Here is a 15,632-nt window from a genome sequence, read left to right as displayed (position 1 = left end):
CAAAAGACCTAATTTACACAGAAACAGTCAATATGCAAAATAGCACACACACACACACACACACGGCGGAGCAGTTATTGGAAGAACGGCACTCACACGGGGGGAAAAAATGGACGATGGAATCTAACGTTTCAAACATCTGATTGAATTTCGATGACTTGTCAACCCCGGGCGACTATATCTGGAGCGTGGCTGCTATTGTTAGCTGTGCGTTGGCAGCGAGGGTACAGGCTTAACTGGGCTTTCCGGGCGATTGCCTGCCCCGCTGCTCTAACGAGCCCAAACAATGAGGCTGATATCCACTACGCCTGCCTGCTACCCACCCCCAAACACGACCCCTTGTAAATCCTCACAGGAACGAACACACATCTCGGACTGATCGACTGAGTCCCTGTTACGTCACTCCTATGAGGCCGAGTAGCTCCTACGGCATGAAGCTTGAATAGCAACAGAATGACATCCGATTGAAATGAAGCACTTCCAACTGTGCCGTTTGTACTACGGTGAGATCTGTTGCCATGAGGAAACACTAATTTCTCCCATTTAGGATGCGGGTCTTGTTCGAGTGGAGTCTATATTCTCCCTAAAGGACCATTTGATTTACTTGTATTGTCCACTCGGCGTGTACACCTCACTGGCATCACAAAGTCAGTAAGGACCCTGCCCTGTTCCTAATGACTCATTCATAATGCATTATGCCAGTACACACACACACACACACACACACACACACACAGCCTTGCACTCTGCCAGGCAGGTGAGCGGAGTGTTACACACGGATGAATGGCACCAGGCCTTTCAGCTGGCTTTTAAAACCCATTCATATTTCAGGAGGCTGACTCAGAAAAACGTGACTTTGTATGGGGGTCGGCATGAACACGGGATAGGATAAAAAAATAAATAAAGTTGTTTCTCATGTATTTGTTTATGTTCCAGTATGTTATTATTCACAGACCAGAGCAAACGATTTGTTTGGCGTTCTCGTCGTTGTCATGTTCTGGTTTGTGGCAGATGAAATGGCTAGCTTCATCCAGACAATCGTGTGGCCTGTCACCGTGACAAAGGCAGAAGGTTGGGGGAGGTGGTTTATTCCAGGAGTGGGAGGGAGGGGGTATTGGGAAAATGAGCCAAGAGCTTCTAGTTTTTTGGACTCCATGCTGTGCTGCTGTAGTGACATTGAGTCAAAATGGAGCGGCTGCAGGTTTCATTGCGTCTCAGTGGCTAAACGCAAACAGCAGGGTCATGTCGAGTAGGGCACACCGTAGCAAAACATTTTGCAATAGAATTAGCTAGTACGGAAGTGGATCCTCTAAATACTCCTCAATCACCTCTCTCTTACTCTACCTTCCCCCCCTTCTTCCATTCTCTCCGCATCATCCCCTGGCTGGCTGGCTGGCTGTGTCTCACTGCTTATCTGGAGCACACAGCACAGTGCTGGCTAACAGAGGTGTCTCCCCAGCCACACAAGCCCGGTTGGAGAGAATCTCGGGTCTCCGCTGGCTCTGTGACTGGTGGAAGGGTTCAGGAACAGGACAAGGAGAGCAGTTCTCTCACATACACCCCCCAGCCTTCCTCCCAGGCAAGCCCCATTCCACACACCAACATTCTATCTAACCTCAGACAATTATACACTGCCACGCACACCATTCCCCTCACACTCGCCCTGCAAACCTCCCATAAACACACCCTTACGCTCACCCACTCCATCCCTCACCCACTACCTCTGCTGGGATAGCACACAGAGAGAGGGGAAACAGGACGGAGACGGAACACATCTGGCCACGGTGGACTTAAATCAGACAGGTAGTCCTACATAGTCCAGGGACAGTAAGATGTACAGCAGATACATACACTTGCTCTCCGACGCGCGCACGCACATTCACACACTTGACATTAACCAAATATGGCAAAGCAACTTCAAATGCATCTCACACACACACACACAGTTATCATATTATAGTATTGTCTACAAATAGCCTCCCATAACCTACCCTCTTTTGCCTGCTCTCGGCAGCTTCCAGCTCAGCTGACATCCTCTCCTGCATCTTCCTGCAGTGGGCCATGACAGCCTCCAGGACTGCGATGGGGCTGGAGCCCACAGGCCGGCGCTCCTTGTCCCCCCCGGGGACACAGTCAAAGTCCCTCTGCAGGGCCAGGAAGGGGTCGGTCAGACTGAAGTGGCCGTAACGCTCCTGCAGGAACACCTCCTTCCGCCGCGCCTACGGAGAGATATAAATAAATAAAGAGAGAGAGAGAGAGAGAGACAGACAGATGGAATTCTGTGATTCCTCTGTCTATGACCATTTGATTTGTACAACCAATCGATTCTTAAAAAGCCGAAGGGTATTAGCTAGGTACACGTTTGACGATTACTATACGAGTGGATTGATTAGCATGTCTGTGGTCCTAAGTGTTACTAATTGCCTGCACACGCAGGGTCTCTTCAAGTTAAGAACTGTCCACCCCTGTCCTAGACCCATATACATGTTATTGATGGGACCCAGTCTCAGCTCAGCCCCTTCACTTGCACTCTGGCCAGCCTTAGCTCAGCCCAGCACCGCGGGTCGTGGGAAAGGCAAGTCCAGACGGTCATGCTGTGCCCACTGTGCCCTCTCTGGCGTGGGCCAATTCCTAAGCTCCACTCTCCTGTCCAACCACTCACTGCTACAGGAGCCATGATGTCTGTTAGATTACATTGGGAGTCGAGAGGCAGGGGAAATGGTGTGTTTAATCTGTTAGTAATATTCTGGGATGTTGTAACACAGACGGGCAGATACAGTGGGGCAAAAAAGTATTTAGTCAGCCACCAATTGTGCAAGTTCTCCCACTTAAAAAGATGAGAGAGGCCTGTAATTTTCATCATAGGTACACTTCAACTATGACAGACAAAATGAGGTAAAAAATCCAGACAATCATATTGTAGGATTTTTAATGAATTTATTTGCAAATTATGGTGGTAAGTATTTGGTCACCTACAAACAAGCAAGATTTCTAGCTCTCACAGACCTGTAACTTCTTCTTTAAGAGGCTCCTCTGTCCTCCACTCGTTACCTGTATTAATGGCACCTGTTTGAACTTGTTATCAGTATAAAAGACACCTGTCCACAACCTCAAACAGTCACACTCCAAACTCCACTATGGCCAAGACCAAAGAGCTGTCAAAGGACACCAGAAACACAATTGTAGACCTGCACCAGGCTGGGAAGACTGAATCTGCAATAGGTAAGCAGCTTGGTTTGAAGAAATCAACTGTGGGAGCAATTATTAGGATATGGAAGACATACAAGACCACTGATAATCTCCCTCGATCTGGGGCTCCACGCAAGATCTCACCCCGTGGCGTCAAAATGATCACAAGAACGGTGAGCAAAAATCCCAGAACCACACGGGGGGACATAGTGAATGACCTGCAGAGAGCTGGGACCAAAGTAACAAAGCCTACCATCAGTAACACACTACACCGCCAGGGACTCAAATCCTGCAGTGCCAGACGTGTCCCCCTGCTTAAGCCAGTACATGTCCAGGCCCGTCTGAAGTTTGCTAGAGAGCATTTGGATGATCCAGAAGAAGATTGGGAGAATGTCATACGGTCGTGTTTGGAGGACAAAGAATGCTGAGATGCATCCAAAGAACACCATACCTACTGTGAAGCATGGGGGTGGAAACATCATGCTTTGAGGCTGTTTTTCTGCAAAGGGACCAGGACGACTGATCCGTGTAAAGGAAAGAATGAATGGGGCCATGTATCGTGAGATTTTGAGTGAAAACCTCCTTCCATCAGCAAGGGCATTGAAGATGAAACGTGGCTGGGTCTTTCAGCATGACAATGATCCCAAACACACCGCCCGGGAAACGAAGGAGTGGCTTCATAAGAAGCATTTCAAGGTCCTGGAGTGGCCTAGCCAGTCTCCAGATCTCAACCCCATAGAAAATCTTTGGAGGGAGTTGAAAGTCTGTGTTGCCCAGCAACAGCCCCAAAACATCACTGCTCTAGAGGAGATCTGCATGGAGGAATGGGACAAAATACCAGCAACAATGTGTGAAAACCTTGTGATGACTTACAGAAAACGTTTGACCTCTGTCATTGCCAACAAAGGGTATATAACAAAGTATTGAGATAAGCTTTTGTTATTGACCAAATACTTATTTTCCACCATCATTTGCAAATAAATTCATAAAAAAGTCCTACAATGTGATTTTCTGGATTTTTTTTCTCATTTTGTCTATCATAGTTGAAGTGCACCTATGATGAAAATTACAGGCCTCTCATCTTTTTAAGTGGGAGAACTTGCACAATTGGTGGCTGACTAAATACTTTTTTGCCCCACTGTAGATAAGACAATGGGAAGACAATAACTGGGGATAGATTCCCAGGCACCTAAGTACTTTTTAATGCACCGGCATAATTTGGTATCAGGCAAGAGTCTTTATTGGGCATAAGAGCACCGGTGGGTGAATTTGAGGCACTGCTATGAGTAAGTGTCAGTTAGCCAATGCAGCTACGCTAAGCTACTGTAGCCATTATTATCATCTAGGCCTTCGGGCAACTGTGGACACCATTGACCATGTAATAATTGACCACACGATCGTTGAGCTCACGAGCCAGTGACCAAAGGATTCACAGGTCATAAACCACTTCAAACCAAACCCCTTGGTTAAGGAACTAAATAGTAAAACACGGACAGTTTTAAGGACGAATCACTACTGTACATTCCTGGAGAGAAGCTGAAACCCTACATTCCTTCATTGTTCAGAGGAAAGGGGGATCTCCCCTAGGCTAGGGCTGAACATGAAGCTACCTCTACAGTGTTACAGTGCTACATTCACAGTGTTCAATGTTCAGGACATTGAGTTCTGTGTGCACAGGGTAAAAGGAATAATTTATGACAGTTGGTCTTGAAATCAAGCAGAAGGGGAGTGAGAAACAGAGAGAGAGAGAGAGAGAGACACACAAAGAGAAGTGAGAGAACAGACACAGAATGTGTTCCTGGGGGGTGGCTAGCTACTGTGCTCTTGTGGCCGATGCTTCGCCAAAGAAGGAGATGAAATTCACAGAACGCACACGTGCATTAAATAGGAATACTTTGAACACACATAAATAAACTACTGCATAGCCTTGCTACACATGCGCGCACGAGCACACACACAGAGGGTAGGAGCAGGGTAGAGATTGATGGCGATCCCCAAACATTCAAAGGTAGCTCCCATTACTCTGACCGTTAACTGTGAACATACCACAGAAAGGGAGAGAGCGAGAGATTATGGATGAGAGATGAATAAGAAGGAAAGAGGGGAGAGCAAGCGAGAGAGAGTTGGGTGTGGGACATTGAAGTGTGTGTGTGTGTGTGTGGCTGCATTTACAAAGGCATCCCGATTCAGATCTTTTGCATATCTGATACCCATCTGATCTTTTCCCTAATGTGTAAGTCAGTATGGATGTGGAGGGTGCAGTGAGGTCACAGACATCTGGTCTTCTCCACTGGGCTTTCACAAATATCATCCCTAATTACAGGGGATCTACCATACATAGACCCCCACCTCACACACACACACAGACAGACAGACGTTTATACTGTCTCAACATAGGGTTATTAGGAGACTGACTTAGGGCTGGGCGATATGGACAAAATATTTCAAAATTTTCAGCATTTTCAGAAACGTCTGCATTTCCCTGCGCTCATTGAGAATTCCCACGCAGGGCTGCACGAAACAATCTAGGCCTTATTTTGAACCAAACCTTGCAATTTGACTTTGACTTGTGATTTAGAGCATAACGCTTGGGTGAACTGTTGGAATCATGGAAATCGAATGATTATTCTAATTCTATAGTTAGAATATAATATTGGGTACTTTAAATGCAGTGTTTTGACATTACAAATGAAAATGCCAGGGAGGAGTTATTGTGACAGAGTAGAAACCAAAGTGTTGACAATTGTTCCTAGGGCACCCTATAATCTTTATATACATTGAATGTTTTCTCTTAACTACTTCATGTAGCTAACATATTCTTGCTTCGCGTATTCCTTTGATTTAGAAGATACTGTTAAACAAAAAATTATGCAGATGTAGGTCTACACCATCACTGGTATTATCAGGCTATATGGCACTGTGATTATTATTATTTGACCATGCTGGTCATTTATGAACATTTGAACATCTTGGCCATGTTCTGTTATAATCTCCATCCGGCACAGCCAGAAGAGGACTGGCAACCCCTTATAGCCTGGTTCCTCTAGGTTTCTTCCTAGGTTTTGGCCTTTCTAGGGAGTTTTTCCTAGCCACCGTGCTTCTACACCTGCATTGCTTGCTGTTTGGGGTTTTAGGCTGAGTTTCTGTACAGCACTTTGAGATATCAGCTGATGTAAGAAGGGCTTTATAATTAAATTTGATTAGTTACGTTCGCTCTGACTCAGTACAATTAATAGCTAGCTGGCGATTAGCATTAGCGACTAGAATTAGCGTCTAACAATATTTAGACCCAACCTACTAAGACAAACTAGTGGTTTCCAGATGTAAGAAACAAACTAATGGTGTAATTATAAAAACGCTAGTGGACTTCTATTAAGAAGCTAAGTGAAAACGCCATCGTTGTCGTCAACATTACCGCATGTGCTGCATTAACAACGCAGAGACTGAACGCAAGCGTCTCGTGGTGGAGGAACTACAAATGCGCTCCTTGAGTGACAGGGGGCGGGGCTTGGTCTGTGTGGAAAGCGGCATGGAGAGAGAGAGAGAACGGAGAGAGTTGGACTTTACACGCGGCGTATCACATTCAATAATACACCAAAACATTCAAAAACCCGTATATAAAAAAAGTGAAGTAAAAAACAAAGCGGTCCGTGCATCAATACAGGTATTTCGTAAAATATGGTATCCCGTCCAGCCCTACTCTGACTACTCATCTGGATTGTATAAAAGAGGATAGATGTGGCCAGTTGTTGGCAGGTAAATACATGGGCATTCTACTCTACGATACTCCGTGTTTTGATGCCAGTACACTCTACTGAATACAGAGCTCTTAGAGGACAACTCTAGGGCACGTTAAGTAACTAACAAGCGGAAAATTCTGTTTACCTCAACAAATAAAAACAGCCCGTGGCTCCCTGTGAGAGAGATGGCATCTGTAACCAGCGTTTATTTCCGGAGGGGAAGGGGGGGTGTATCCATCCAATAATATTTACACTGGAGAGGACATGGCTACCTCAGGGTGGCCAGACCAGCACAGGCTAGTAAGTGTCACATGACCTGCAGATAACCAGAGGCAGACCCTTTCTACGGTTAATTAATGATTTATAAGTGCTTAATAAATGCTTTCTGTGGTTAATAAGTATACTTTTTAAGGAACAGGGCAAGGTTGACATCTTTGTATACGTGCAGGTTGGAACATTTGGAAGAGGACAGTGCACAAAACAAGACCGCGTCACACTACACCATAGGGTCGGCCCTATAGTGTGAATCAGGAATAAGAATCTAATAAGTCCTGTAGGAAATGGAAAAGCTATCTATTTCCTGGTGAGCAGGAAGAGGTCGGGGGTGGGCAGGAAGAGGCTCCTCTACTGGAGGTCCTTTGACAAATGCTGAAAACAAATGTGCTGTTATGGCTGTAGTGTCATTTAGAATGGATACTTAAATACCTCCCCGATACTGTAAGTACATTGTACACTGGGAAACAATATGCTTAGGAAAAAATATTATTAGTGTGGAATTGACAGCCGGGGGAGATTTGTTGATGGAAAGTTGTACAGGGGGACAATAGTTTTGCTCCCTGATGTGCTTAAGGATAAGGTGTGTTTTATTATGTCCAAGATCAGCTGTTTTGACTGCGGGAGGATATTCCTGCATGCCTGTGGTATTTCCTAGCAGAGCCAGTGTTTAACACTCCCCATGATGTATGTATGTATGTATGTATGTATGTATGTATGTAGAAGTTTACATACACCTTAGACGAATGTGCTTTTTTCGCAAATGCTCTTTTGTTAAAACATCCCCCGTTTGGTGAAGTTGGCTGTCTATGTTAGGAAGAAATAGTCGTCACACAGTTCTCAACGAGCCAGGCGGCCCAAACTGCTGCATATACCCTGACTCTTTTGCACAGAACGCAAGAGAAGTGACAAAATGTCCCTAGTTAAAAGAAAGTTAGCAGGCAATATTAACTAAATATGCAGGTTTAAAAATATATACTAGTGTATTGATTTTAAAGGTGTGGATGTTTATGGTTAGGTACAAATTGGTGCAACAACAGTGCTTTTTTCATGAATGCGCTTGTTAAATCACCCGTTTGGGAAGTAGGCTGTGATTCGATGATAAAGTAACAGGCACCGCATTGTTTATATGCAACGCAGGACAAGCTAGTTAAACTAGTAATATCATCAACCATGAGTAGTTAACTAGTGATTATGTTAAGATTGATTGTTTTTTATAAGATGTGTTTCATGCTAGCTAGCACCTTACCTTGGCTCCTTGCTGCACAGGTAGTCAGCCTGCCATGCAGTCTCCTCATGGAGCGCAATGTAACCGGCCATGATCGGTGTCCAAAAATGCCGATTACCGATTGTTATGAAAACTTGAAATCGGCCCTAATTAAATCGGTCGACCTCTAGTATGTATGTATGTATGTATGTATGTATGTATGTATGCATGCATGCATGCATGTGGCACAGTACTGTACTGAAAGTTATAACAGTATAGGCAGTCTATTTCAGAGTGTATCCATGTAGCCCTACTACTAACAGAGTATTTCAATATTCATAGTGTTTTATTCACCAGTAAGACTGCAGTAACATCAGAGTATATTTACTGCCAGTGCTGTGTGTATACTAAGGCCCCAGTCAGTATTATTAGCATCGACCTTTACAGGCATGCATAGCTGGGTGAGAGGGTTCAGGGAACGCAGCCAGAGAAACAGCACAGTCAGGAGGAGGAGAGAGAGAGAGAGGGGTGAGAGAGAGAGGAGAAGAGGGGAGAGAGGGGAAGGGAGGGAGGGAGAGAGAGAGAGAGGGGAAGGGAGGGAGGGAGAGAGGGCGAGAGAGGGGGAAGGGAGAGAGAGGGATAGGGGAGAGAGTAAGACAGAGTGGCAGCGAGAGCAAGAGAGTGGCAGCGGAAGGAAGCGGGTGTGATAAAATAAAGTGAGAGTGAAAGAGAGAAAAAGAGAGCACTCAAAGCTCGTCTGGAGAAAAAGGATCATATTTTATTCAAAGCCCCATTAATTGTGTATTCATGACAATCTGAATTTTACATTAGAGGCAGTGTCAATCTGGCCATAATGCATAAATCAATATCTCTAACAGCTACAGGGTAAAAAAAACGTGTATATATATATATATATATATATATATATATATATATATATATATATATATATATATATATATATATATATATATATATATATATATGTGTGTGTGTGCAGAGGGGAAAGGCTACCTAAATCTAGAAGGATTTAATAAATGTACATGTTATCTTTTCCTCTACAACTCAAAGAAAAATGATTAAACTTTGAAAGGCAAGGAAGGCCCTTACTAATATTGACACTCAGCTATTGTCTGGTGCTCTGCTGCTCTCCCAGATAAAACTCCAAGAGGCCGATAGAAATGCATTATGTAGAACAGAGACGTCTCTGTTACGTAGCAATAAAGAATCGCGTCATCACCTCTACATGTTACATTTCTATGTGCTACCTCACCCGTGCAATGACAGCTTGGTCAATACGTCGACAGCTCCACAAGTTCCTCATTTCAGCCACAGGGGCTCCAGATCAACATCGCCCACCATGGTCCGACCACGGCCCCATACACCTCCAACCCCTGGCTAAACAAACTGACGCTATTGCTGCTAATGCTCGCCTGTTGCGAGATAGGATGAGTTAAGCTGAGGGGAATTAGTAGACTAGTTACATGGCTACTAGGGTGGGTTTGTGTGATGGTGGGGCCAGGGGAATATATATATATATATTTTTTTTTTTAGCAGGCAGACAGAAGGACAACACTGGGATTGGGAAATTCTGCCATCAAGGACTCCGGAATAATGGCCGTTTGGAATCATATGCGGCAGGGGCCAAGGTCGAAAGGTCAGCCATGAGAGAGGCTTTTGTCGACTGTGTATGGGTGTGTGTAGGACCGTTTAAATCAGACACAGCGAGCTCTTTGTGGTATTTAAAGACTTCCACGGGGCCTTCTCCCTTGCCTCTCTTCTCACACACACACTAGCTTGTTCTTTGCAAGAACCAGGGGAAAAGAACGCTTTTGGGTCATTAACAAAAAATCATGTCTGAATGCAAGAGTTCTGCCTCAAAGCTGCCCATCTAAAGATCCTGCCTTTGATATTCACATGCACACACACACACACACGACTGGCAATACTGTTCTCATTCACTAAAACACCTAATTTAAGTCATTGAAAATAAGAATTTGTTCTTAACTGACTTGCCTAGTTAAATAAAGGTGTGTTATATATATATATATATATATATATATACACAAATCGGGTAGCCTAGTGGTTAGAGCGTTGGACTAGTAACCGGAAGGTTGCAAGTTCAAACCCCCGAGCTGACAAGGTACAAATCTGTCGTTCTGCCCCTGAACAGGGGCAGAACGACAGGCCGTCATTGAAAATAGGCCGTCATTGAAAATAAGAATTTGTTCTTAACTGACTTGCCTAGTTAAATAAAGGTTAAAAAAAAATATATATATATAAAAAAAGTGAATCAGCTTAGTGACGAAAAACGGAATATATTATGACTGAGGATAAAGCCGTGATAGGCTATCTACATTTATGTTCTCTAGAGATCCAATATCTGGGATATTGGAGGCTTTACTGGAATACTGGCCAGAGTGTGTGTGGGGCAGTATGGGTCCTGGGGGTCCCCCAGCTCTCTCTCCCTTCTGTCACACCCACCCAGGCACTACGATTTATTTATTTTTATATATATATATCCTTTATTTAACAAGGCAAGTCAGTTAAGAACAAATTCTTATTTTCAATGACGGCCTAGGAACTGCCTGTTCAGGAGCAGAACAACAGATTTGTACCTCGTCAGCTCAAGGGTTTGAACTTGCAACCGTCCGGTTACTAGTCCAACGCTCTAACCACTAGGCTACCCTGCCGCCCCTGAACCCCACCTCACATCAACAACCATAAGACATGACGCGTCAACAACAACAAAAAACACCTAAACCTACTCCTCTGAACTGTCAAAAAGTACCACCAAAGAAGTGTACCTGCTTCAATGAAAAGGTCTTTCAACCATACATGCACTTCTCATACCAGTCTTTTCCTTTTTATCCCATGTAACACGAACAATACTAGAGATCCATTTACCATATGTTCAATATGGTGAGGCCATCCCTCCCTCATGGAAGGGAGAGGGTGGAGAGATAAAGAGAACGAAAGAGAAGAGTGACTCATCCTGATCGTCTCTCTATTCCTTTTCTTCTCGGGTGGGGTGGGGTGGAGCGTACCCTTCACTGTGCTGCAATGCCTTGTGGGAGACAAATATCCATATGAAAAGACCTGGGCTTCCCGAAGGATCATAGGAGATGGATTCAAATGTACAGCAAGACCGATGATTAGTTGGGCAATGAGAGGGAAGGTGAATGGAGGGGGGTGCATGTGCACATCACAGTCTGTGCTCTACTAACAAGAGAGAGACAGGTCATCCACTAATTTGCCAACTAGAAAAACAGTATGGGAATAATATAATGATCTAGATAAGAGAGAGACACGGACACACACATACAGCATGAATCAAATGATGATCTCTTCTCATTTCCAGTATGTTGGGTAGCTTACTGTAACATAGAAACAGATCTGCCTTTTGAGTCGAGAGAGCGCGAGAGTGAGCAAGAGGGATTTCACTTTGCTGGAGGGATCAATAAACACATGAACATTTACCAGCACATGCCTGACAGAGAGAGAGAGAAAAGAGACCAGGAGAGAGAAAGAGCGAGAGAGAGAGAGCGAGAGAACAGGAAAGGGAGATTTGTTTAAGGAGTGACTCAGGGGTCTGTAAATGGAAACAGTGGAGAATATAAGGCTGATTTAACAGAGATTTTCACACATGGGTAGACAAGTAGAATCTGTTCATGTTTTTAAGTGTTGCTCAATAGGAATGTGTCAGCAACAGTAGCGTCGGATTGGATCAAGTCTTTCAACTAACAACTAATACATCATGTCTGAGCACATCCTCCTTGGATCTACAACAGCACTTAAACCTATAGCAGAGCATACCAACTGCACCTGCAGATAGCCTTTGAGAAAAGATTGACGTTTCGAACGCTGTTTGAAGCTTCAAAGTGGCTGGCCAGTCTACCCCCTTTCTATCTGTGTGTCATATTCTACTACAGTATACAGCTGCACCACAATGGAGCCATTCTAAATGGTATTGCCATTTTGGAATAGACGTTTTTTAGCTACACTCTCCATCCCTCCTCACTCGCTCCGTCTCCAGCTCTCCATTTCCATCCATGTCACCCCATCCATTCTTCACAACATTCTTCATTTCTCAGTCTCTCTCTATGCCTCTAAGTCCCCCCCCCCGCTCGCTCTCTCTCTCTCTGTCACAGCATGTTTGCTTAGAGTCTATCCTACTGAAATGTGTGTGCCTTGCCTCAGGGTGACGTGACAGCAGAGGAACAGTCAGTGACATTACATTTACATTAGCCGTTAGCTGGTGTTGAGCCTCCACCGCTAGGGACAAACCAAGCCACTCTTATATAACCAGCCGAGCAGCAGGCCAGGCAGGCAGGGAACGTGCGAGTGGCTAATTCGGTCCCACTACAATGGCATTTACAGGCCCCAGATGCCAACAGCGCTAGGCTAACAAGAACAACCCAGCAGGTATGAGTGCTCTCTCCGTCAAAACCAATCGCAAACCGAATACTCATGTGGCTAATGGGTGAATTGAATAGAATGTGCTCATTTAGGCTATATGAAGGCTTGTGCCAAAAGGGGAATCCCAAAATGTCAATGCATAAATAAGGCTATGGTATGGCACCGACGTCATTGGAGGTGGCTGAGAAGAGGAGGGCTCTATTTATTACATTTTTTATTTTATTCAACCTTTATTTATACAGGTTTTTCTCATTGAGATAACATTTATTTTCAAGAGAACTTGTCTGACAGCAGCAGGGGGGGGGCAATGTTCCAGACAAAACAACTTACGTACACTAACACACCATTGAACAAAACTATAGACACACACACAGTACAATTACATATTACGTAAAGAAACACAAATGTCATAACTTTAAAAAAAAAGCTGACCTAAAGACAATTACACTGTGATATTTAAACCGAGCAGGTATTTAAACTCTACCAACGTCACTCATAATAATGGCTGGAATGGCATCCAACACATGGAAACCACGCGTTTGATATATTTGTTCCACTCATTACCACGAGCCCGTCTTCCCCAATTAAGTTGCCACCAACCTCCTGTGATTGATGTGCTACACACTCAAATGGTATCTATTCTTTACATTTCAAAGTTGGGGTCTGGTCTAGAGGTCGACCGATTAATCGGTATGGCCGATTAATTAGGGCCGATTTCAAGTTTTCATAACAATCGGAAATCAGTATTTTTGGACACTGATTTGGCCGATTTATTATATACCTACAAACAAGCAATTTGCAAACAAATTCATTAAAAATCCTACAATGTGATTTTCTGGATTTTTTTTTCTCATTTTGTCTGTCATAGTGTACCTATGATGAAAATTACAGGCCTCATCTTTTTAAGTGGGAGAACTTGCACAATTGGTGGCTGACTAAATACTTTTTTGCCCCACTGTGTATGTGTATGTGTATATATATATATATATTTTTTACACCTTTATTTAACTAGGCAAGTCAGTTAAGAACACATTCTTATTTTCAATGACTAGGAACGGTGGGTTAACTGCCTTGTTCAGGGGCAGAACGACAAGATTTTTACCTTCTCAGCTCGGGGATTCAATCTTGCAACCTTACAGTTAACTAGTCCAACGCTCTAACCACCTGATTACATTGCACTCCACGAGGAGCCTGCCTGTTACGCGAAGGCAGTAAAAAGCCAAGGTAAGTTGCTAGCTAGCATTAAACTTAGCTTATAAAAAAACAATCATAATCACTAGTTAACTACACATGGTTGATGATATTACTAGTTTATCTAGCGTGTCCTGCGTTGCATATAATCGATGCGGTGGCATTCGCGAAAAAGGACTGTCGTTGCTCCAACATGTACCTAACCATAAACATCAATGCCTTTCTTAAAATCAATACACAAGTATATATTTTTAATCCTGCATATTTAGTTAATATTGCCTGCTAACATTAATTTCTTTAACTAGGAAGAATGGTGTCACTTCTCTTGCAAAAGAGTCAGGGTATATGCAGCAGTTTGGGCCGCCTGGCTCACTGAAAACTGTGTGAAGACTATTTCTTCCTAACAAAGACAGCGAACTTCGCCAAACAGTGGATGATTTAACAAAAGCGCATTTGCGAAAAACGCACAATCGTTGCACGACTGTACCTAACCATAAATATCAATGCGTTTCTTAAAACCAATACACAGAAGTATGTATTTTTAAACCTGCATATTTGGCTAAAAGAAATCCAGGTTAGCAGGCAATATTAACTAGGTGAAAATGTGTCACTTCTCTTGCGTTCATTGCACGCAGAGTCAGGGTATATGCAACAGTTTGGGCCACCTGGCTCGTTGCGAACTAATTTGCCAGAATTTTACGTAATGACATATTATGACATAACATTGAAGGTTGTGTAATGTAACAGGAATATTTAGACTTATGGACGCCACCCGTTAAATCAAATATGGAACATTGGAACGGTTCCGTATTTCACTGAATGATAAACGTTTTGTTTGATATGATAGTTTCCAGATTCGACCATATTAAATGACCTAAGGCTCGTATTTCTGTGTGTTATTATGTTATAATGTTATGTTATAATTAAGTCTATGATTTGAGCAGTCTAACTGAGCGATGGTAGGCACCAGCAGGCTCGTAAGCATTCATTCAAAAAGCACTTTTGTACGTTTTGCCAGCAGCTCTTCGCAATGCTTAAAGCATTGCGCTGTTTATGACTTCAATCCTATCAACTCCCGAGATTAGGCAGGGTAGGCTAGTGGTTAGAGCGTTGGACTAGTAACCGGAAGGTTGCAAGTTCAAACCCCCGAGCTGACAAGGTACAAGTCTGTCGTTCTGCCCCTTATCAGGCAGTTAACCCACTGTTCCTAGGCCGTCATTTAAAATAAAAATTTGTTCTTAACTGACTTGCCTAGTTAAATAAAGGTAAAATAAATAAAATAACCGATGTGAAATGGCTAGCTAGTTAGCGGGGTGAGCGCTAATAGCGTTTCAAACATCACTCGCCCTGAGACTTGGAGTAGTTGTTTCCCTTGCTCTGCATGGGTAACGATGCTTCAAGGGTGGCTGTTGTCGATGTGTTCCTGGTTCGAGCCCAGGTAGGGGCGAGGAGAGGGACGGAAGCTATACTGTTACACTGGCAATACTAAAGTGCCTATAAGAACATCCAATAGTCAAAGGTTAATGAAATACAAATGGTATAGAGGGAAATAGTCCTATAATTCCTATAATAACTACAACCTAAAACTTCTTACCTGGAAATATTGAAGACTC

The 15,632-nt window shown here is 43.6% G+C and overlaps 1 protein-coding gene across 2 annotated transcripts in view; it reads right to left on the bottom strand.

Annotated features, from left to right (window-relative positions):
* The window catches only part of cttnbp2 (cortactin binding protein 2), a 71,075-nt gene that overhangs the window by 25,836 nt on the left and 29,607 nt on the right, over window positions 1–15,632 (bottom strand). For both annotated transcript variants that reach the window (XR_005051992.1, XM_036979261.1), the window contains exon 3: window positions 1,992–2,219. Coding sequence is in view for 1 of the 2 variants with exons in the window: in XM_036979261.1 (XP_036835156.1) it covers window positions 1,992–2,219 (228 nt within the window). In the remaining variant the exon portion in view is untranslated. The remainder of the gene's footprint in view (window positions 1–1,991; window positions 2,220–15,632) is intronic.

This window comes from Oncorhynchus mykiss, chromosome 1 (assembly GCF_013265735.2).
Source record: "Oncorhynchus mykiss isolate Arlee chromosome 1, USDA_OmykA_1.1, whole genome shotgun sequence".
NCBI classification, from domain to species: Eukaryota; Metazoa; Chordata; class Actinopteri; order Salmoniformes; family Salmonidae; genus Oncorhynchus; species Oncorhynchus mykiss.
The sequence above is the reverse complement of the archived record's forward strand: the minus strand, read 5'-3'. Positions and strand labels throughout refer to the sequence as shown.